This window comes from Peromyscus californicus, unplaced genomic scaffold (genome assembly GCF_007827085.1).
Source record: "Peromyscus californicus insignis strain IS unplaced genomic scaffold, ASM782708v3 Scaffold_3__1_contigs__length_106647218, whole genome shotgun sequence".
NCBI classification, from domain to species: Eukaryota; Metazoa; Chordata; class Mammalia; order Rodentia; family Cricetidae; genus Peromyscus; species Peromyscus californicus.
Genome location: NW_026294551.1, coordinates 14030004 through 14053287, shown reverse-complemented (window position 1 = coordinate 14053287; position 23284 = coordinate 14030004). Strand labels below are relative to the sequence as shown.

Sequence of the window (23284 nt, the reverse complement as noted above, 5' to 3'; positions counted from 1 at the left end):
TCTACTCATGTTATTTCTAGCTCTAAGAAATTTTTTGTAAATTATTTCAATTTATTTTGTTTTATATATAATCTCTATTTGTACTTTATGTATAAAATACAATAGCTTTTCATTACATAAGAAAAATTTAACATTTTTATGTATATATAATGTCCATATAATATGGATTTTTAGTATATATTTATGTGTATATATTGATACTTTTATTGAAAGAATATGTAATTGTATCCACATGAAATTCTCAAAGAATAAATTTTTAAAAGAGAAGATTATATAAGTATTAAGTAAGCTTTTATCTATTATTCTCATTTGATTTGTTATATTTAATATTATATTTTTGTGTCCTATGTTTAATTAGTAGATTTTACTGGTAAATATATTTTACCATGTGAAGATGACCAAAGTTTAATTATCAGCTCCTTCTAGTAAGTATATTTAGATTACAGTACTTTCTGTCATAGTTAGGGGCACTGTTGCTGTGATGAAACACTATGACTAAAAGCCACTTGGGGAGGATATCATACACACCTGTATCACAACTCATCATTGAAGGCAAGTGAGAGCAGGAATTCAGATAGGGCAGGAATCTAGAGGCAGGAACTGAGACAGAAGCCGTGGAGAGGGGCTGCTTACTGGTTTGCTCCTCATGGCTTGCTTAGTCTACCTTCTAATAGCACCAAGGACCACCAGCCCATGAGTAGCCCCACCCACAATGGGCTGGGTCCTCCTCCATCAATCACTAATTAAGAAAATGCCCTACAGACTTGCCTATAGCCCAGTCTTATGGAGGCATTTTCTCAATTGAGGTTCCCTTTTACTAAATGATTCTAGCTTATGTCAAGTTGACATAGAAATTACGCAGCACAATTACTAAAGAAGCATGTTGTAGTAATGTGTTTCACTTCAGCTACAGGTGTCTCCCTTAACAGTGCCAAGCACATTAGAATGTTGGAAATGGCCCTGAACAAAGCCAAGAGGCCATTGAGATAGCTCAGTTCTCAAGCCTGAAGAGCTGAGTTTGCTTCCTGGAACCCACATAAAGATGGGAGGAGAGCAAACCACCACAAAGTTATCTGCTGACCTCCATACATACCCTTCCCACCATGTCCACACCCAATATTAAAAAAAGAAATTAAAACTTTGTTAACATTGTTTCAAAGATATGTAGCTAGTCTTTCTTGTGGGCTGCCAGCTCCCAAATGATGACAGGGAGATGCATTATTAATTATGGAAGATTGGACTTTAGCTTGGCTTTTTCCCAACTAGCTCTTACAATTTAAGTTCACCTGCTTCTCTTAATCTATGTTCTGCCACATGGCTTTTACTTCTCTTCCATTTTGTATGTCCCACTTGCTCTGTATCTCACTGGCTTCTCTGTCTCTGTCCCAGAATCCTCTCTCTCGCTGGAAGTCCCACCTATTTTCTTCTATCTAGCTATTGGCCATTTAGTTCTTTATTAAACCAATCAGAAGGCACCTTAGGCAGAGACACATCTTTACAGTGTAATCAAATGTCTCACAATATTTCCCCCTTATTGCCTAATTAAAAAGGAAAGGGTTTTAACTCTAACATAGTAAAACTATATACAATAGGAATAATTATCAAGTAAGGATTACATTCACAATGTCCAGTCCATTTGTATTTGACATATTTGGAGAAATTACTCTATTATCTATCCTATATTGATGAGTCCAACATTTTGTACCTAATTCACTTTCTATTTTAACTTATATTACCAACCCAAAACAACCTTTTTAGACCTCAAAACATTTTCTCAGATAAACCACTTAAGCTTTTATGTCTTTCAACTTTATACCTTTACACCTCTTTTGTGAGTTTCTTTTTCTGAATTTGGTAACAAAGAAAAAAGTATAATCATCTAGTCTTCAATCCCCATCAGATACCAGAGAAGGATAAAGTATTACCTGGGTAAACATGAAGTGCAGAGCAAACAACGTTCAAAACTATAGAAACAACAGAGACATCTGGCTGCCTGGACAGTCAGTCACCCAATGTTCCTCTGCAATGTTGAGCCATCCATTTTTGGTCTACAGGCCTAGAATATCAGACAGACTTTTTGTGAAGCAGGAATTTTGAAGGACTGTCCTACCTTGTCTTGGCAAAGGTCAGCAGTTGTCTTCTTTTGTGTCTGCTTGTCCAAATTGGACAGCATACTGTCAGCAGTCAAGGCAAGGGCAGTTCCTTTCCGGGTGGCTAGCTTTGCCACATTGAAAGCAAACTCTGTATGGAGGTTCTTTGATGCCCACCATCTGTTTTTGAAGTAAATTGGTGCTTCCAGGAGCAGACATGTCTCACTGTCATGAAAAGCCTTATGTTATTAAAACATTTTAAATTCCATATACTGTATGTCTCTAAAGTGTTTGAAGACCATATATCTATTTAAAATATATCTCTGTTTGACCTTGAAAACATTACTGACATGACTGTAAATTTGATTGTTATAGATAACTAACTACTAAGCTGTCTTTATTATCCTAAATAGCTTTCAAGGACTATAACTTTATACTATATTTTTAAATGAGCTATATAGGTACAATATCTTAAATAAGAATAGAAACATTTATACAGTATAACAAAAATAACCTTAAATTTGTATCAGTATACAAAAATTCATACCAATGTAAAATATTTGAGACTAGTAGTTGCTTTTTTTAGTTTGAAAGTAGATTCAATAATCTACACTTTTATCTTATCATTCTTATATCCCACCTTTTTCTTTTCAGAATGAGATCCCTGAATCTAATCTCCTTTGCTTGATTTCCTCCCTTACTATGACCAATAACAACTTGTAATCAACCCCCCTAATCAATGACAAATATCCATAACTCACTGAATGACCAAAAACCACTCATACCACCCCTTGGAAATGTGGGCTTCATGTTCCTAAAATTACTTCCATTGTCTGGGGCTGACAGCATCTTTAGGGGACCCTGAATAAATTGAGATAAAGATCAAGTCCTGCGAGAGCTAGCTGTTGTCAAGCCTTGGTGTGATGGGAAAGTGCAAGGCTTATCTGAAGTTCTAGCTGGAATAATCTATGATGCTGGATCATCTTAGCTAACTGCCTTGAAATTTACAGTTTATATCTGATCAAATGAAAGACATTTGTTAGTCTTATAAGTTAATTTAGATGGAATTTGTAGCCGTAATTTTCTCCACTCCCACCTAGCCCCACAGTCCCGCAGCCACTTATAAAATAATTACACAGAGGCTTATATTAATTATCAATTCTATGACCTATTGGCTCAGGCTTCTTGCTAGCTAGCTCTTACAACTTAACTCAGCCCATTTCTATTAATCTATGCATTGCCACGTGGCTTCGTGGCTTACCGGTTCTTTCACATCTTGCTTTTCATGGAGGCAGCTTGCAGCGTCTACCCCCCTCTCCTTTCTTCTCCTCTCTCCCCAGTTGGAATGTCCTGCCTAACCTTATTCTGCCTCACCATTGGCCAAACAGCTTTATTTATCAACCAATCAGAGCAACACATATTCACACCATACAGAAAGACATTTCACAGCAGGAATGACCATGTGGTTTGATGAACTATTGCCTCTCCTAATCTAGAGGTCTCTCTGCCCCCAGAAGTCCTGTCTATTCTCTTCTGCCTAGCTATTGGCCATTTAGTTATTAAACCAATCAAAAGATGCATTAGGCAGAGATGAATCTTTACAGTGTAAATAAATATACCACAACAAAGATAGAAAAAAAATTTAAGAGGAGGAAAAGAAATTGAGACTTTCGAGACCACTTGAACTTTGTAACTTTTTTTGATCATTAAAAAAAAAGAAAAAAAAAAGATTATAGAACCAGGCACCATGGTAGAATAAAAATGGTTCAGAATTTTTTCTCAGTCTTATAATGTGGTGGGTTGCTTTATAACCAATGAGCCAGAAGTGACCAACAGCTATTTCCTGCTTGGTACACTTTGCAAGTTTCCTTATTTGGTTATAACATGGGAGCCTTCAGTCAGTGGTTGGCTAATGGGTGGCTGTTGTGATTCACAGTTGCTCTGCTGCTCACCTATGGCCTGTAGTCTTAGATTAGGTTATAACCTGCTTGCCCAACCACCACACTGTATGTGGAAGTTCCTTTGGACCAAACTCTTTGTTGAAGTATGAATACTGGTTTAGGCCAGTTTATTATTTCAACAAAATGTGGGTACTAATACCATTAATTATCAAGATGCACATTTTCATAAATATCTTGAGAAGGTAATTGCAGAACCTGAGAGGGAATATTGCTAAAAAAAAAAAAAAATACACCAAAAAACCAAAAACAAACAAACAAACAACAAACAAACAAAAAAAACAGGAGCAGAGGACAATGCAATGTTCAGAGTACAACAAAGTACACTCTTGTAGTAGTAAACAATAATAGGCTAACTTTTTCTGCTTAATGAGTAGTATTAATTAACAGACAAATCCACAAATTGCTTTTACAAAAGGCATGACTAAAATAAAATTAACCAAATATTTTGTTATAAGGATGATGAAAATGTGTCATTTATTTTCAAGGAAAATAAAGGATGACTGTAATAGAGCATCATACAAATTAAAATTAATACAAATCATTAAACTAGACCAAAGGACATGTGTTTGTGTGACAAAGGCAGGAGTGATCAGTTCACATGTTTGGAAAGGTGTTAGGGATGTGTAGAGAGATCATAGTTGCTGGGCATTTTTATTGTGGCCGGTATTTTTTCTCTGTCTATTAGATCAAGGAGTATGAACCAGACAAATTTTCTACTTTCTACCATGTACAGACAACATATTAAATCTTTACTCTTGTAAATCAGTTACGAAATTCGGTAGACCATAAACAAAACTTCATTTTATTTCTAAAACTTGACATATCAAAGAAGACATACTGTTTACCACAATGGAAATTCAATTTCAATTGAAACTGCCACATTGACTTCAACAAAATTAAAGGGTTTTTCTCTTTAAAAGACTCCAATAAATGACAACAAAAGGAAAAGCTAGAGAATGAGAGAAAATGTTTTAATTTCTACATTTCAAAGAATTTGTGTCTAAAGTATGAAAGACGTTAATACAACTCAATGAAAAGACAAATGACCCAATCAAAAGTAGTCAAAGAATTGAATAGACACCTCAAAGAAGATGTACTAATGTTCAGTAAGCACTTGAAAAGATGCTGAACATCTCACTAATGAGATGCAAATTAAAACAAAAATGAGATGCCACCCTTCTATACATAGAATGGATTAGATGATAAAGATGAGTAGACAATATAAAGTGTTGACAAAGATGTGATACAGTTGCAGCTCTTATTTGTTGCTAGAAAACATGAAAAATAGTGTTACAATTCTGGAAGATTGCAGTTAAATAGTTAAACATACTGTGTGTCAGGTATTCTATGTATTTAATGAAGAGAAATAAAAATAGGTGGGGACAAGAACTTATGCACAAATGTTGACAGCAACTTTCTTCATAAATGTCCCAACTTGAGCAGTTCAAATGCTACCCAGCAAATGAAAAGATGGGCAAAGCTATTAAATAACATGGAATCTTGCTGAGAAATCAAAGGGATTTGGTTATTAATAATTCTCAACAAATGGATCCTTCAAAGTCCTGTGGAGGAAAGAATATAAAAAACAGAAAAGTCTGTACTGAATGCCCTCCAACCACTGAGTTCTCTTAGAATACCATAGAGGATGCTGAGGCTTCTTTTCATTTCACAGATCAACTGAATTGATTTCAGAGCAAAGGTCTTATCTCATTTTCTTTGGGAAAATTTCATTTTCCTGAGTTTCAAAGTTTTCTCATGCTGCATTGGTTTTGGTTGTGCCTCTTGGGTAATCTGAGGCTTGGGTGGTGATTTTAGTCACCACACCCAGTGACTGCAGGCACTCATGAAATATTCTCTGGGACAGATGATATGCTTGGCCACAAGACAAGTCTCAATAAATTTAAAAGGATTAAAATTATGCTAAGTATGTTTCTTGAGCCACATTATCATAAATTAGAAATAAATGACAAAATAAATATGTGAAACACTCAAATATATGAAAATTAAACAACAGACTATTAAAAGTAATTCATTGGTCAATAAAACAAAGAACATAAGAATATTTTGAACTGGTTTAAAGCAAAAAATATGACATATGAAAATGTACTCAGTTTAGGTAAAGTAGTGAATAAAGAAAGAATTTATAGCTTGAAGCACCTATGTCCAAAGAAGACATTCTTAAGCCAGCACCCCCAATTTCACCCTCAGAACTGATAAAGAGTAAAGCAAGCATGTGTCCATGGAAGCAGGGGGAAGAGTAGAGAGAAGCGTCAACAGTGAAGGGTTAGATGAAAGGAAACAGGAGTATCAGGGCAACCCAAATAACTGCTTAGCAATATTATCAAAACTGGCTAAAGCTGAAGAAATGAAAGGGGAAAGATACAAACGGGCACCGCTGTGGATGAAAGAAGAGAGAACATCTTTGTGGACCATGTAATGTGGCATGCTGATAGAAAAGAAAAGAAAAAAAACCACTTGGTTATATCATAAGAGGCAGAAATCACCTTTTATGATTTTTCCACAGATAGCATGTTTTTCTTTTATTACTTTTTACTTATTAAAAAATCTGATGAACATATATTCAGAGTCATAGTGACTGGTTTCATGGTGTACTTTGGACCTATTCACTCCACATAGTCTCCTTTCTGCCCATTTCACCCCCTGCTAGTCTCCTTCATTCCCCCAAACAAATTCCTTTAAGCTTTCATGTCAATACACATACACTTGGACATGCACACACACAACTTTGTGTCTGAATCTAAAATCAAGATTCAGAAATGTGACAAATATAAATTTGTCTTGTTGAGTCTGGCTTACTTCACTTATATGACAATGTGTAATTGTGTACATTCTTCTGCAAACAACATTTCATTCTTCTTCATGGACGAACACAGCTCCATTGTGTCCACCACATTTCTTTATTCATCTTTCTGTTGACATACACTGAGACTTACTCTGTAACTTAGCTGTTGTGGACAGTGCTGCACTAACTATTGATATGCAGGTAGTTCTATGGTACATTGTCTTAGAGTCCTTTGAGTATATACCCAGAAGTAAAGCTGGGCCATATGGTAGTTCTTTATATAGTCTACATATTACTTTTCCATCAGATACAAGTTAACAAGGATGTTCCCCCATTCTGTAGGTTGTCTCTTCCCTTGGTTGCCCCCTTTTCTGTGCAGAAGGCTTTTAATTTCATACAGTCCTATTTGTCAGCATTTGGTTTTATTTCCCACTCTGTTGGAGTCCTTGTCATCAAGTCCTTGCCTGTGCCTACATCTTGAAGTGTTCTTCCCTATGCTTTCCTCTTAGCAGTTTCAGAGTTTAAGGTCTTCAATCTAGTTAGTTGATTTTTGGATGGGATGAGAGCTAGGGATCTAGTTTTCTTCTACTTGTGTGTAGACTTCCAGTTTTCCCGGGACCATTTGTTGGCAAGGTTGTCTTTTTTTTTTTTTCTATGTTCTGTTTTTTGGTATAATTGTAAAAAAATCGGTTTCTGGAGCTGTTTATTTCAGGGTCTTCTATCGTGTCCCACTAGTGTGTGTTTGTTTTTGTTACTGTTGCTCAGTGGTGCTACTTAAGATAAGGCATTGTGGGATGTCCAGCATTGCTCTCTTTGCTCAGGATTGCTTTGAATATCCGGGGTCTTTTTAGGGTTGTTTTTCCTATGTACGTGAATAATCTCATTGGAATTGCAGAGATTGTATTGAATCTGTAGATTCCTTGTGTAGACATAGCCATTGTCATGGTATTCTGTCGATTCATGAGACTGTGAAGTCTTTCTGTGTCTCCTTCAATTTATTTCCTCACCGTTTTAAAGTTTTCTTTGTAGATGTCTTTCACTTGGTTAGATTTACTCCCATTATTTTATTTATTTTTAAAGCTGTTATGAGATTGTTTTCCTGACTTCTTTCTTGGCAAGCTCATTTTGGGGAGATGGAAAATTACTGGTTTTTATTTGTTGATGTTGGATCCTGATGCTTTGCTGAAAGTGTTTATCAGTGCTGAAACTTTTCTGGTAGTATCTTTATGGTCTCCAATGCATAGGGCCATATTGTCTGCAGGTATAGATGACCTTCCTTTCTGTCTTATTGTTCTAAGACTTCTAACATTTGTTGAATAACAGTGGAGAAAGTGGACACCATTGTTTCATTCCTGATTTCATCAGAAATACTTTAAATTTTTACCTATTTGATATAATATTACCTATAGGTTTGTTGTATATACCTCTTCTTATCATGAGATACATGTCTTTTATTCTTAATTTCTTCAGGACTTTCATTATGAAGAGATGTGTGATGATTTTTGGAATCTATTGAGATGATTATGTGATATTTGAGTCCTCTTATGTGATGTGTTACATTTACTAATTTATGTATGTTGAACCATCTTCATGATCAAATACAACTTGATCATTGTGCATGATCTTTTTAATGTGGTAATTGAATTTTTGCAAGTATTTTATTGAGAATTTTTACATTGTTATTCATCAGAAATTAACCTTTAATTTTCTTTGAAAGTGTGTGTGTTTGTGTGTGTGTGTGTGTGTGTGTGTGTGTGTATGTGTGTGCATGTGTGTGTGTTTATGTGCTTGTGTCCTTATCTGGTTTGGGTAACAAGGTAAATAATGGCTTATAAAAATATGTAAAAGAACTGAAAGGCCCAGGATAAGGTAATCTTGGGACCCATTATTATTATTATTTTCCTCTAATTATTTCATTTTTTTGAGATTATAATTACATCATGCCAACCTTCCCTTTTCTCTCTCCAAGTCCTCCCATAAAACTTTCTTGCTGTCTTTCAAATTCACAGCCTCTTTTTTCATCAGTTGTTGTTATATACATATGTATGTGTATGCACATATACATGTGTGTGTGTATTCCTAAATATGTAAAACAACCTGTTCCATCTATATATTACTTGTATGTATATTCACATTATTATTTTGTTATATAACATTTTTATATTTTGAGAATAAACATACATTTACAAATCTCATACATTCATACAATATTTTTATCATAGTCATCCCCCAGTTCCTACCTCCTGCTCTTTCTGGATCCTCCCCTTTATGTCACCCTCCAGACTTCATTATTTCTTTTTGCTCCACCTTCTCCTCTTCTTCCCCACCCATTAAGTTAGTGCTGCCCATCGTTCATGGGTATAAGGCCATCCCTACCAGAGACCACACTCATGAAGAAACCTGATTCTCCCTTCCCTAGCAGCATCAACTGTCAGTAGGTCCTTAGCTGGAGGTTGGACTTATGGGCCCCTCCCCCATCCCTGCTGCAGTGTTGTTTGATGTGATCTTGTGCAGGCAACCACAGCTGCTGTGAGTTCATTAATGCAGCAGCCCTGTTGCTTCCAGAAGCCACTGTTCTGCTTCAGTCCTCCCTGACATATGGCTTCCGCAGTCTCTCCACTCACTTTCTGTATTATAGACAGGATGTGTGATACAGATGTCCCATGTATAGGTGAGCCACCCACGAAAACCTTTTTTTCTGAATTTTGACCAGTTGCAAGTCTCTATAATTACAGTCCACTGTACAAAGATGCTTCTCTGATGAGGACTGAAAGCTGCACTAATTTATGCCTATAGAGATACATATTTAGAAGATAATAGTAGTAGGCTTACCTTTAGGACCTTGAACCCTCCAGCTATGTGTTCTTGGCCAGATTAATAGTAACAGCTATGAGTTTCCTCCTGTGGACTAAACCAGAAAGCACTAGGCTACCCTCATAATATTCATGCCACTGTTGAGCCAATGGACAGATCTTGTGAAGCCAGTCATTACAGCTCAATCAAAGAGTTCAAAGCTGGGGAAGACTGTGGAACCATTATTAAGAATTTTACCCATGCATAAAAAGAGGTTGGCCATCAAATGTGGGTAGTTAAAGATGACAGGTAGCATTTAGAGATTTGCTTTTGGAATTTGGACCACTCCTCAGATCATCTCTGTTCTGTGCTATGTCAGGCTCCAGGTTCCATCTTCACCAAACCTACCAGACAACCGGCCTGTGTCTTATCTTTACCTTAAGAGTCCATATGCTCTTCTTACCTTCTGTGTACCGTTCTGTCAGCTGTGTGAGCTCACATAGGGCCCTATGTGGTGCATGCCTTTGTAATCCCTCTACTTCTCTGCATGCCCTGTCTCCATGGCTTGTTTTCAGGAGCAGCTCTTGCCAAGCCTGGGTTGCTGGTGGGGCTTATTCACACTTTTGAATACTAATAGTGATGGCACAAGCAGGATGTTGTTTTAGTTGTCTCTTGTTGAAGGAATGGTTTCTATTCCACGTAGTTTGCCAAGTACAATCAGATTTCCGAGATAAGAAAGCACCACTTATATAAGTATTAAGGGATTCCATGTGTGATGGAATCCTTACAGCTAGGTTTCTTCACACATCAATCAAGTGATTCTTACATGGGGAACTTAAATAAACGTTAAACAAAATGTTAAAATATATATGGTAAGACATGGTAGATTAGAAGTCTCCTATTTAAGATTATCAGTTATTTTAAAAGTGTGTGGCTGGTATAGATTAAGTTCCATAAGGGAACCAAGTAGTAGATTCATTGTGTGGAGAGTTGTCTTTGGGGGGTTTCTGCAGCCCCCTTTTCTGTTTTAAGGGCTTTAGTTTTCCTGTGAAAAATGTTTTGTGTATAAGCCAGGAGAGTGCAGGACATCTCTCTCTCTCTCTTTGGAGATTGCTATGAAGTTCAGAAAAGAGATTATAAACTAAAAATAAAAATATTTAGCTTGTTTAAGAAAAGGCTCTGTGTTTCCACAGTGAGGCTCCTGAGTGAAAGTAGAAACAAACTTTAAAAGATTTGGTTCATACTCATTCTTTAACTATGAAGAACTTTTCTTCTTGTTTACAAGTGTCGGTTAATGGGAATTATAGAGTTACATATCTTAATTGTGAAAATAGAATAGTTACTTAGATTTAAAAACAGGTATGGAGTATATTTACCTATAATAAAACAAATGACTGAAAGAAATAGCTACTTGTATGCCCTGCATGAAAGATCTTAATCCTGCAAACCCACTGCATGGATTTCAGGCAGCTGGTGGCTCCAGAATCTTCTGCTCTCCCACTTTTCCAGTCTTTTTCTTCTCTGGCAAGTATCTTGCTTTACATTCCATTCTTTTTATTTTTATTTTTTAACAATCATTAGATACATTCTATTAATTTACAGCTAGAAATAATTTTGGTTTACTATGATTAAAAATTTTCAGAAAACCAGTACTATTGACTAGTTGGTTGAATATTTAATCCATTAATGTTATGTTATCCTTTCCATTTTGTTTAGTTTAGGCAAACTTTCTGTTATGACCAGTGTTCTTTGACAGCTTGGTGGAATCTAGAATTACCTTGAATATGGGCTTCTGAGCAAGCCTGTGAAGAGTGTCTTGACTACATTAACTGAGCTGGGAAGAGCCATCCACTATGAATGGCATCATATTTAGGGGATGCTGAATATAAAAGCTGGAGAGAGTGAGCTGAGCACTAGCATGCACACATGCCTTTTTGTTCTCTGATTGTCAATGCAATGTGACCAGCTGCTCAGGCTTCTGCTGCCTTTACCTCCACACCATGGTAGACTGTGCCTTGATAGCCTGTTTAGTTACTGTTCTGTTGCTGACCCAGAAAGGCCTGTAAAAGAAATTTGTGTGATTGTGGGCTTACTTACAGTTTCAGATAATTAGTGCATGGTCATCATGGTGGAAGCAGATAGACATGGTGCTGGAGCTGTAGCTGAGAACTTTATGTTCTATTTGGAAAGCAGCAAGCAGAAAGAGAGACACTGGCCTGGCATGAGCTTTAAAACCTCAAAGCCCACCTCAGTGATGCCCCTCCTCCCACAAGGCCACACCTCCTAATCCTTTCCAAATATTTCCACTCCCTGGTGACTAAGCATGCAGATAAATGAGCCTCTGGGGACCATCCTCATCCAAATCATCACAAACCCTTTCTCCCTTACATTGCTTTTGTTAGTGTTTTATCACACAACAGAAAAAAGAAACTAAGGCATTCTGTAACGTGGTAGTAATTTATAGTTACTTGTTTCTACTTTTTATTTTTCTTCCATTTTATACTGATCATTCCCCACACTAAAATATGCAGAAGGCATATTGTCTTTCTCATATCAATTAATGATTACTGGGGCTTGGGATACAGCTCAGTGATAGAGCATGTTTTTAGTTCCTCAGTGCAAGTAAAGAAACAAACATGATTATCATTCATAGATGAATACAGATGAAACCAATTAATTGATTTTTTCATACAGGACTTTCATTTTTATTCTTTATTTAGCTAGGCCTATAAATAATTGTTTATCCAGCTTTCTGCCATTGTATCTGTGTAGGTGTGTGGTATGCTTGGAAAGTATACATTTTCTGCATGTATGTGTGTGTGTACACACTCGTGTGTGCATACGCACACATAGGTTTGAGGTTGATGTCAGAAGTCATCCTCAATGGCTCTACCACCTTATTCATTCAGGCAGGCTCTATGAATCGAACTGGAGCTTGCCAATATGTCTAGTCTTACTAACCAGCTTCCTTGGGGGATCTCTTGTCTCTGTATTTTAAGGCTATAATCACAGATGGGCTACTACATCCCCCAACATTTATTTGAGTTCTCAGGATACAAGCTCTGGTCTTTATACTTGAGGAGCAAGCACTTCAACCACTGAGCCATCTCCCAAGCCCCACTTCCTGGCATTTGTATGTATCTGTTGACCTGTCTGTGTTTTTCTATATTTTTATATATTTATCTATGTATATGTATCTGAAAATAATTGAAAGATAATTTTTAGCACTTCTTTAAATATTTATTAAGTATAATAAAATATATTTCAATTACACAGTATGTAATTTTGCAATTGTACAACTTAGATTGTATATGTCATATTACTTATGATGTAATCACACACAGCACTTTACTGGAGAAAGACCAGTTACTTTTTGTGACTGTAATTGATGGAAAATGCTCCATGTTCATCCACTGTATGTTCTTCCTTTTCCCAGAATCCTGATCTTATTTAGGACATCATCTAAAGACTCTTCTCTTATAGGAAGTGGTGAACATTTATTGTAGTCCCAAGGAAGGAGATGCGAATTGGGCAGTTAAGTTGTCATTGACAGGAGCTTAAGCTTGCAGAAGCTCAAGGAAGAAAGGATTTATTTTGGCTTACAGTTTGAGGGTACAGTCCTTCATGGTGGGAAGGCGTGGCAGCAGGAGGATAAATCAGTTGGTCATATTCTGTCCTCAGAAAGCAAAGACAGATTAATGCTTGGGCTCAGCTTGCATTCTCCCCTTTTAACTGTTTATTTAATCTGGTCCCCAGCCTGTGAGATGATTTCACCCACATTGAGGGTGGGTCTTCTCAGCTAATTCCCTTATAATTCCTTTACACACATGCCCAGAAGTGTATCTTTTAGATGATTCCAAGTCCAGTGACATTGAGAGTGAAGCTAGAGCATCAAGCCCTGGCTTAACAGGGGCCTCTGAGCTAACTTATACCCTCTTCCCTTGTCCCCTTTCCTTTGCTCTCTGCCCTCCCCTTCCCAGATGTTCAGAACTAAGGAGATCATTTTGCAACTGCAAGGGCAAGGTTGAAACACAACAGCTGTGACCCTGACAACTTTGGCCTCCTTTAGTCGCTTACTCTTGAACTTTCTTACATTGGGAAACAATTAAGGCCCATGGTGCACTCTTGAAGCCCTGAGTACCTGGATTCTCTCTAAGTGTAGCAAGGAGTAAGCCGAGGCTCCTACCAGGAAGATCCCAGTGCCACTCACTGCTTCTGTTCTTGCTTCTGTGCACAGTGAACATAGAAATGCATCCAGTCCTGCTCCTGCTCCTGCTCCTGATTGGGCTACCAGACTATATTCTTGGGTTTCCTTGAAGCCAGAGTTACACAATAAAGGAGCTCTTGCATCCTTTAGTTTTTGTTTGAAGTGGAATGGAATTTGGAATGATGATGTGTGGTGAAGCAGAATCCTTTGTAGTTACGACAACTGAGAACCCTAGTTTTAGATAAGCTTTATAAGAATTGCTTTCTATACTACTAAAATTGTGGAGGAAGGATGGAGTGGGGTTTGGCATTCTCGGTCAGTGTTATTCTAAAGTGAAATATATTTCATTTTTACTTATTAGCCATTGTTATTTGCTTTGGTTTTTTCTTAACATTTATATTTTAAAAGTCTTTTTGTAGCGGGCGGTGGTGGTGCACGCCTTTAATCCCAGCACTTGGGAGGCAGAGGCAGGCGGATCTCTGTGAGTTCGAGGCCATCCTGATCTCCAAAGCGAGTTCCAGGAAAGGCGCAAAGCTACACAGAGAAACCCTGTCTCGAAAAAACCAAAAAAAAAAAAAAAAAAAAAGTCTTTTTGTGTGTTTTAATTGTTTTCTATTCTGATTATAGACAATAATGCTTAGGTACATAAAGTGCTAATTATAAAATGCTATTTTATAACTATGTATTTTCAATTTTAAAATTTATTGCTTTTAATATTCTGTTTGTACTGAAGTAAAGCAAGAATCTGTGCTATGTGAAGTTTTGTCTCAAAAACTACTAAGTGGGTCAGGTCTGCCATCCCGTTTGTCCTCTCTCTTTCCTTTTGTTTACTCACTCTTTCATTCATTCATAAGAAATGAATACAGTCTCTATATACTATGATTTGATTATTTCTGAAATCTACAAGTCACCATCATATAGGTTTATGGTGCATCATATCACATCTTTCCATCACATGGATGGCTCAAACAGGAGAATTAGAATCTTTATCACCTCCCTTCTCCAAGGTAAGATGCTTGATGATCATGAGGTCTGCGTTACTGACTGCAGTCCCTCCTGGTGAGCACATCACTAGAACTCACTCCTCTTGTGTCACTGGAACTTTGTTCTGGGCATCATGTCCTTTTTCTTTCCCCTTTCTGTGGTGTCTGGTATTTGCCACTGTTCTCTCTGTTCCATGAGTTTGACTTTGTCAGATTCTACACATAAGTGAGACCCTGCAGCTTTATCTTCCTGCACTGGCTTAGTTCATTTAACATGGCACCCCTTCCCATGTTGTTGCAAATGGCAGGTGCCCTTCTTTTTACAGGCTGGATAGGCTTCTGTTTTGCGTGTACATAACTCTGTATGCGTGTCTGTGAATATTTGGAGAGATCGCATATTTGGGCTACTGTGGATGACACTACAATGAACACGGGAGTGCAAATATCTCTTCAACATATCAATTTCTGTTGCTATGGATATATACACAGTTATTGGATTGCCAGATCAAATGATAGCTCTGCTTTTAGTTGTTTAGAAAGCTCTGTAGTGTTTTCTACAATTGCTGTGCTAATTTACATTCCTACCAACAGTCTCAGAAATTCCTTTTATTTTGCTTTCTTTTGAGCACTGTCTTTATTTTTTGAGTAATAATCGTTCTGATGGGTATAAGATGCAATTATGATTTTAATTTGTATTTACCTAATGGTTGATGATATTGAACATTCTTTTCATGAATCTGTTGGCCATTTGGCTGTGCAAGCCCTTTGTCTGGTTTTAATTGGCTGGGCTCCCTTGCTGTGTTTTGATGTTGACCCTTTATGAAATATACTTCATCCACTGTCTAGTTGTCTCTTCACTGAATTGTCACAGTAGCTGTAAAGAAACTTTTACTTTCATGTCTGTTGTTGCTTTGTTGACTGCACATTTTGTTGCTGTTCCAATAATGTTTGCTAAGACTAATACCAAGAAGCTTTGCCCATCTATTTACTTCTGTAGTTTTATAGTGTCAGGCATAATGTTTAAATCCCTCATCCATTTTGAGTTTTGTGTATATTGTGTAAAAGAATTCAGTTCCACCCTCTTCAGGTAGACAGCCAATTTTCCAAATACCATTTTTTGAAGAAATTCCCATTTGTGAGATCTTGGCATACATGTGGAAAATCAGCTGATTAGGGATTCATGTTCATTTCTAGACTCACATTCCAGTGGTCAATGTGTCTGATTTTATGCCCGTGTCATGCTGTTTTGATTACTGTAGCTTCAATGTATATCTTGATGTCAGGTAGTATGATGACTTCAGCTTTGTTCTTTTTGCTCAAGATTGCTTAGGTTGCCAGGAATCTTTTATGGTCCTTTGCAAATTTTAGGCTTGTAATATCCAGTTCTGTGAAAATAATACTGGAATTTGATAGGGATTCCACTGAATCTGTGGATTACTTTGGTTTGTGTGGACATTTAAAAAGCATTAATTATTCTAACCAAAGAGCATAAGACATTTTTATATTGAATTATTTTCATTGGTTTCTTCTATCAGCATTTTATAGTTCTGATACATAAATTCTTTAGCTGTTTGTTTAAAGTTATACCTAAACATTAGATTTTGCTAGTATTATAGGTGGGATTCTTTTCTTAAATTCTTTTCTTGGTAACATATAACAACATTCCTGGTATTAGACTGCTACTTTTTATTTGGAAACTTCATTGAATTCGTTATTCTGACAGTTTTTAGTGACATCTTTGGGGTTTTCTGTTTGCAAGATCAGTGATGATTTCATTTATCTCAGCAAGCCCTTGCTCTAACTAGGACTTCCAGAACTATGGAAAAATGGGTGAAACTGGATCTCTCATCTAGTGAATTCTCTTAACTTCTGCTTTTCGCAGTTGAATATGATACTAGTTTGGGGGCTTAGTAATCTCATTATTGTGTTGCAGTACATTTTCTCTATGTCTAATTTGTCTAGAGTTTCTAGTGATGAAAAAAATGTTGACTTTCAGGAGCACACGCCTATAATCTCAGTAATGGGAGCTGAAGCTGGAGGACCTTGAGTTAGAGGCCAGCCTGGGCTAAATATGGAAAAACATTTAATTTTTTTAAATGTTTTTCCTTAAATTCTTACAGTGATTACATAGATTTTTTTCTCTTTATTTCATAAATGTATATTTTATTGTTACAACATTAGAACATAGTCAGATATATACCAATTTTCATTCCCTTCTTGAAATTATTAAAATATACTAAAATAAATTGTCATATGTTTCATTATTTTATCAACCTTACTTTCATCAATGATTGTTGAGGTGTTTAAATTCTGGAATTTTAAAGGATGGGCAAAATTTAAGCTATGAAATACAAGTTTTTTAAAATTTGTTTTAACTTCACAGATGGAAAAGGTAGAAGCAGACCTAACTAGATCCAAGTGTCTTCGTGAGAAGCAGTCCAAGGAGTTTCTATGGCAGCTAGAAGACATCAAGCAGAGATATGAACAGCAGGTCAGCCTTTCGCTTTCATGATACCAGTTAATTTTTAATAGGAATATGCTCCTCTTTTAATCATCTCTCCTTATCACAGAAATCTCTGTAAAATAAAAATATGACCACAAATATATTTGAAACATTTAAAATAATATAATGAAACCCAAATACAAGAATTTTAATGTTCTACTAAGGCCTATTCTGATAGTTTGTCATTCTAAATATTTAATTGAAAACTTTATTATGATTCTTGACTCCCTCTAGCCCTAGGATAACTTTCTCATTCATTTACAAGGTAGTACTGGGTACCTGCCATGTGCCAGCCTCTCTGAACAGCACTGGGCATTGACAAGGAGGCGGGTCCCTTTGCTGATGCACTCTACATCTTGGTAGACAGTCAGCACATGAATAAGAGCTGAAGTGATTCAGAAAAGTGAGTAAGGGGAGAAAAAGAACATGCTCATAGGCTTTGCCCCTTGCAAGGCAGGAACCTGGTTCTCAGCATGGACAGATGGGTGATCAGGGAAGCCTGAATCCCTGCTGAGCATCTTCCAAAACACCAGGAGGGAACTTCCAAGAGGTCTGATAGGCACAGCACTCTAGTCAGAGAGAAAGAACAGCAAGTTACAAGAAGAGAGTAAGCTGGGCGGATAAAAACTGACAGTAAGACCAGGTAGGCAGAGTGTGGGGAGAGGGTCCCAAGCTGGGGGAGCAGGGAAATAGAACCAATGGTGGAAAGATTTTAGATCTTAAAAACCAAAAGTCCTTCTTCTCTTTTTAAAAGTCTCCCAGAATATTTAACTACTATTAATTTTTTTATTTACCTAATTTGCTTGTCCTTAACATCTGGAAAAGCATTAATTGAATTTGTAACACAGGTTAATACATTTATTTCTAAAGATATGTAAATCTTTGGATTCTTAAAATAAGAATATTTTAAAATTATACTTTAAGCTCCATTAAGCAGGTATTACATCAAAACTAATTAATCCCTTATGATCATTGGATTTTATTTCCTCTCCTAATTGATAGCAATTAGTGGTTTGCTTGAATTCAGTAAAAAGCAGGTCTGATCTGGGATGTGTCCTGAGGGTTGTTGTTTTAATCTTAATATATTAGTGAAAATAATTGCCTGAGTTACTTCCATAGGGATGGTATAATCATATATAGTTAAAAAGAGAATGAAATACTTTTTCTTGTTTAGAATCTGACAGTCCTGCTTTGTTCTGAACAGGCATCTCATGCCCACCCTGTGAGATCTAACCTGTGTTCAAGGCTTTTTTTTATTAGACATTGTGTCTTTTTAGCCCACATCATTTTTTGTTATTTCTCTAGAATCTAGCATATCATTTTGGACCTTAAATCTGTTCTTTATTGAAAAACTGTCTCTTATATTTCTATATTATTAATTCTAGTTGTGAAATGACCTGTTCAGTGTCCCAAGCTAAACTGTGTATTAGAGTAGTAGGAGCAGTGAAACAAGTGGACTGAACCAAATGGAAGAGAGGGGGAGGCAGACCTCCCTATGAAGTACCTACACATGTGTACAAAAGGTGTGTGTGTGTGTGTATGTGTGTGTGTGTGTGTGTGTGTGTGTGTGTGTGTGTGTGTGTGTGTGTGTGTATGTAGATTATTTGGAGTAATAGAAAGTTGCAAATAAAATAAATCACACTAAATCTATCTGATGCAATACTATGTCAAAACATGCAGACTTATAAGCTATATTGGTAAGAATAAATTACATTTTAGAACACCTTGTAGATTATCTCATTTGTCTAAAATTAAAGAATACTTATTCATATCATGCAGTTAGATATATAAATTCAGCAAAAAATTTTTGAAAGACTACACATTTATACGGCATGAACACAGACTTGTAGGTTAGGGGTATAATGAATGTAGACTTTCACATCATGCTAGAGCAATTGAGAAATGATAAGCACATGAGTGACTGTACATGTCAGCATAAGCATGCCCAAAACTAACCCAACTAAACCAAGTTCTTTCCCTGTTTGACCCAGGTATCCCAGGGGTACTTAGGGAAAGGGAGTAGAGGTAACCTGTAGCCCATTTTACTTGAAATTAGCAAATCAGCATGTGCATTACCTAGATACTTAAAACATTAAAACTATTAATGCCAAGAAACTGTAGAAAAATACAGAACATTTATATTATATTGCATTTTAAGTGATAAATGTATATTAATAAAATAGAAAATAAATTCAAATCACACATGCACATGCACACATGCATGCATATATACATTGTAAAAATAAGTCTGAAAACCTGAATATAGAAGATAGAGCATTAGTGGGTTGTTTTCAATGGCACCAAAATCTGGGTAACATGGTATTTTCCAACTGTAAGATTCAGTACAAAGGAATTATTTTTTAAATCAGATTTTTAAAAGAAAAATTGCATAATAGAAGAATAGCGTAGCCAATTTCTGATTATTATGCAATAGCATCTAAAAGTCATTTGGAGACATACCAACTTAGTAATGTGTGTTTCTTCTGGAATATGCTTGGCCTACTGAGCAATGGAGGATATTTTCCATAATCCTAATGCTGTAAGAGAGGCTGCTTGGGAAAATAGCACTGAAATTGGAGTATACAATATTATTTTAAGGATGGAACCTCAGATTGAAGGGTGATGGAAAGATGTAGGGGGAATATGCAACCTAAATTTTAGGAAGATATTTGTCAATGTGATAACATTAAAAACTTTAAAATATTTTCTTAGCAGAAAATTTTATTGGCTAGAGCAATATTCTCCAGAAGCCAGTTCACAAATTCCAGGTTTTTACTGTGATAAATCTTGAGAAATGATAAGCATGTGAGTGACTGTACATGTCAGCATAAGCATGCCCAAAACTAACCCAACAAAACCAAGTTTTTTCCTTCTTTGACCCAGGTATCCCGGGGGATACTTAGGGAAAAGGAGTAGAGGTAGCCTGTCTACTTTTCATGAGCTGTGTGACAAGGCCCACCCCGAAGGCACTATGAGAAACTTCTCGGTTAAGTGACAGCTTACAGAGCCATCTTTAAATGACTTATGTCAACCTGAACTGAGACAGTTAAGTGTCTTTTAGTCACTAGTGGTGATTTAGAATCAAGCTTCCTGAAGTTAAGAATTCAGACAGGGAGTTAATATGTAGGATAAAAGCCCTCAATTTTCTGATGTTTCAAAAGGCTGAAATTAAGTAGATTATTTACTGGGATTAAACATAAAATGCTGCTTTGGTTTAGAATATTAGCTGCAAAATTTTGAGGATAAGTGAGGGTAAAGATGACAGAAAGAATCAGTCCAGGGGAGCACAGTGAGCAGGACCACAAGACAGTAGACCAGGATGTTTAAATAGCTATGACCCTAGTCTATAGCTTTGTCACATAAGCAGTAAAAATTCAGGCCATATGTATGTAGGATACTGACAAACTTCAACATAGAATATAGCAAGGTCTGGAATTATGTCAGAGAGAACATTTAAAGTAATAAATTATCTCACTAAGAAAAGACAAAACTAAAGAGAATTGAGTATCTTCCATTTTTCCTGGAGGCTACAGCTCTCAGAACCTCCTTTGGGCCAAGCACTGCTCTCCACATGTTCTGTCTTCATGTTCGTCTACATGCCATCTTCACAGTGCTCTGCTGAGGCAGGCATCCCTATTCATTTCGCCATCTTCTAGGTATAGAAGGCATGACATGTCCAGTTGTATCACTTTAGCTGTCGTTACACACTGAGTAGATGACAGATCAAAACTAAAACCTAGCCGGGCGGTGGTGGCGCACGCCTTTAATCCCAGCACTCGGGAGGCAGAGCCAGGCGGATCTCTGTGAGTTCGAGGCCAGCCTGGACTACCAAGTGAGTTCCAGGAAAGGCGCAAAGCTACACAGAGAAACCCTGTCTCGAAAAACCAAAAAAAAAAAAAACAAAAAAAATAAAAACAAAACTAAAACCTGAGCTTCTCATGACCACCACTCTAAACACACTGCTGTAGAGTTTCCAGGAGCAGAAATGGAACCCAAATGCAGTTGGAATTATTTCAGGGTGACTCTCGATTGGAGAACTATAAGTCTATGAGGAAGTGTGTTTCCCAGTGTCGAGCATGTTCAAGTATCTGTTGGGAGGATTGTGAGGATATGTTGTGCATTTGGGGCTAAACGTATTGTGAAGGTCCCTTCCATATTGAACATTCTATGATTTTCTGCTCATCTGGTCTCGGGTTCTCCCTGGGAGGTGTACACTTGTGCCATGGCGGACTCTTTCCTTACATATCTGCCACACCACATTTTCTCATGTAACACTTCCACCTACTTTCTCAGTTACCAATCAAAGTGTGGCACACTTTCTACTATTTTGTCTTCCTTTTCTCCAAAGGCAAACATTTAGACACTGTGATTATAGCATTTCCACCAGAGCCCATCCTTCTCTCACTGGGGCAGAGTAACCCCCCCACTGGGTGGTTAACAAATAGGGTTGTGGGAGGTTCCTTATGTTCTTCCTGGAGTGTTTGATTCACATGATTATTTTAACAGGAATCATATGGCTTTACTATTGTGGTAATATCCATATTAAAACAAACATAGGCGTTCCTGCTTTGTAAAATACAAAGTCTTCACAAATTTTTAACATGAAATTTGACATTTCAAAGAAGCTTCCAGTTTGCAGTCTGCTTAGGGCTGTGGCCTCAGGTCCAGGGAGAGTCATTTGCACTGCTGGGAGATTCTTTGGTGGCAAAGTTCCAGAAGCACTTCCCCAGTTAGTCCTTACATTTTATAATGAAGGAACTGACATTCAGAGGAAATGAGAGACTTGTGCCCTCTGAGCCTCAGTTTCCTTCTCCAGGCTTGGCTTTTGAGCCAGCCCCATATAGAAAGTATCTTGCTGGGAGCTGTAACTATGTGAGAAAAGCAAAGAACAAACATCTTGGGCCAAATGCAGGCACAGAGTGTACAGATGTGGAAGAGAAACTTCAAACACACAGGATAAATACTCACAAATATCCTGTAAAGCCAAAGCTTCCATCAGGATTTCCTGTTTCTTTCCTGTATGAGCCATTGGAACAGAAAGACAATTCTAATTGTCCTTTCACAGACTTCATTCATGTCAGAAACAAACAGCCAGCGAGGCATGCTAGGATTTCCTGAACCATGGAAATGTGTTTTTGGCAATTCTATCTTATCTCTCTTTAATCTTCTATTTTATATCTTCCCTTTACACTACAAAGCCTTTAAAGAGAAATGTTATTCAGCAGATAAACAAGTGGTCACAATTTTAAGAAAGAATAAGTGTGTATTGTCAGTGATTGTGAAAAACCAACATGGGGGCCATCCTCTAACAAGGCCATGATTTGAATGATTTGAAACAAAGCCTCTCGGCAACACATAGAGTGCCAGAGACAAACTGGCTGTTCTGCAAGATCCACACATGGGAAGTTTTCAGCTCGGACCAGTGAGACACTGAAGAAGACTGTTTATTCTACACTGAATAGAAGACAGGAAGGAGAGTCGGGGGCAGAGATTTTCATTCATTCAGTGGCCTGGGTCATAGAAAGTATAGACATGTGGGTAGGGCCTCATCACAGATTGAGTTTCTGGTGGGAGCAGAGGGACAGGGGCCCTGCTGTAACTAGAGAGGGAAGGGGTGGCATGGATGTTCTTGTATTAACTACCCATGAGGCTTCTTACAACTCAAGTGTGTCTTTGTGAGCAGGGCAAGTGTGTTTATTGAGACTAGACAATTATACGGGCGGAAGAGCCAGTTTAAATGGGATTGCTGCGTTACTGTGGTGGTTGCCAGAACGAGCTGGCTAAAAATTATTAGGAGAAAATGTTTCTTCATTATTGAGGTCCTAGATGTGGTTAGTCACCAAGGATTTGTGAGTCTCCCTAAAATCTTTCAAACGGTAATTTCATATAACTTGTAACTTCTAGATGTGTATAATTTATTGTACATCCTGTACAGTGTGTTGCC

The 23284-nt window shown here is 37.1% G+C and overlaps 1 protein-coding gene across 8 annotated transcripts in view; it reads left to right on the top strand.

Moving 5' to 3' along the window:
* The window catches only part of Cep112 (centrosomal protein 112), a 494900-nt gene that overhangs the window by 150493 nt on the left and 321123 nt on the right, over window positions 1-23284 (top strand). For all 8 annotated transcript variants that reach the window (XR_008222117.1, XM_052755648.1, XM_052755650.1 and 5 more), the window contains one exon: window positions 17221-17328. Coding sequence is in view for 7 of the 8 variants with exons in the window: in XM_052755648.1 (XP_052611608.1) it covers window positions 17221-17328 (108 nt within the window). In the remaining variant the exon portion in view is untranslated. The remainder of the gene's footprint in view (window positions 1-17220; window positions 17329-23284) is intronic.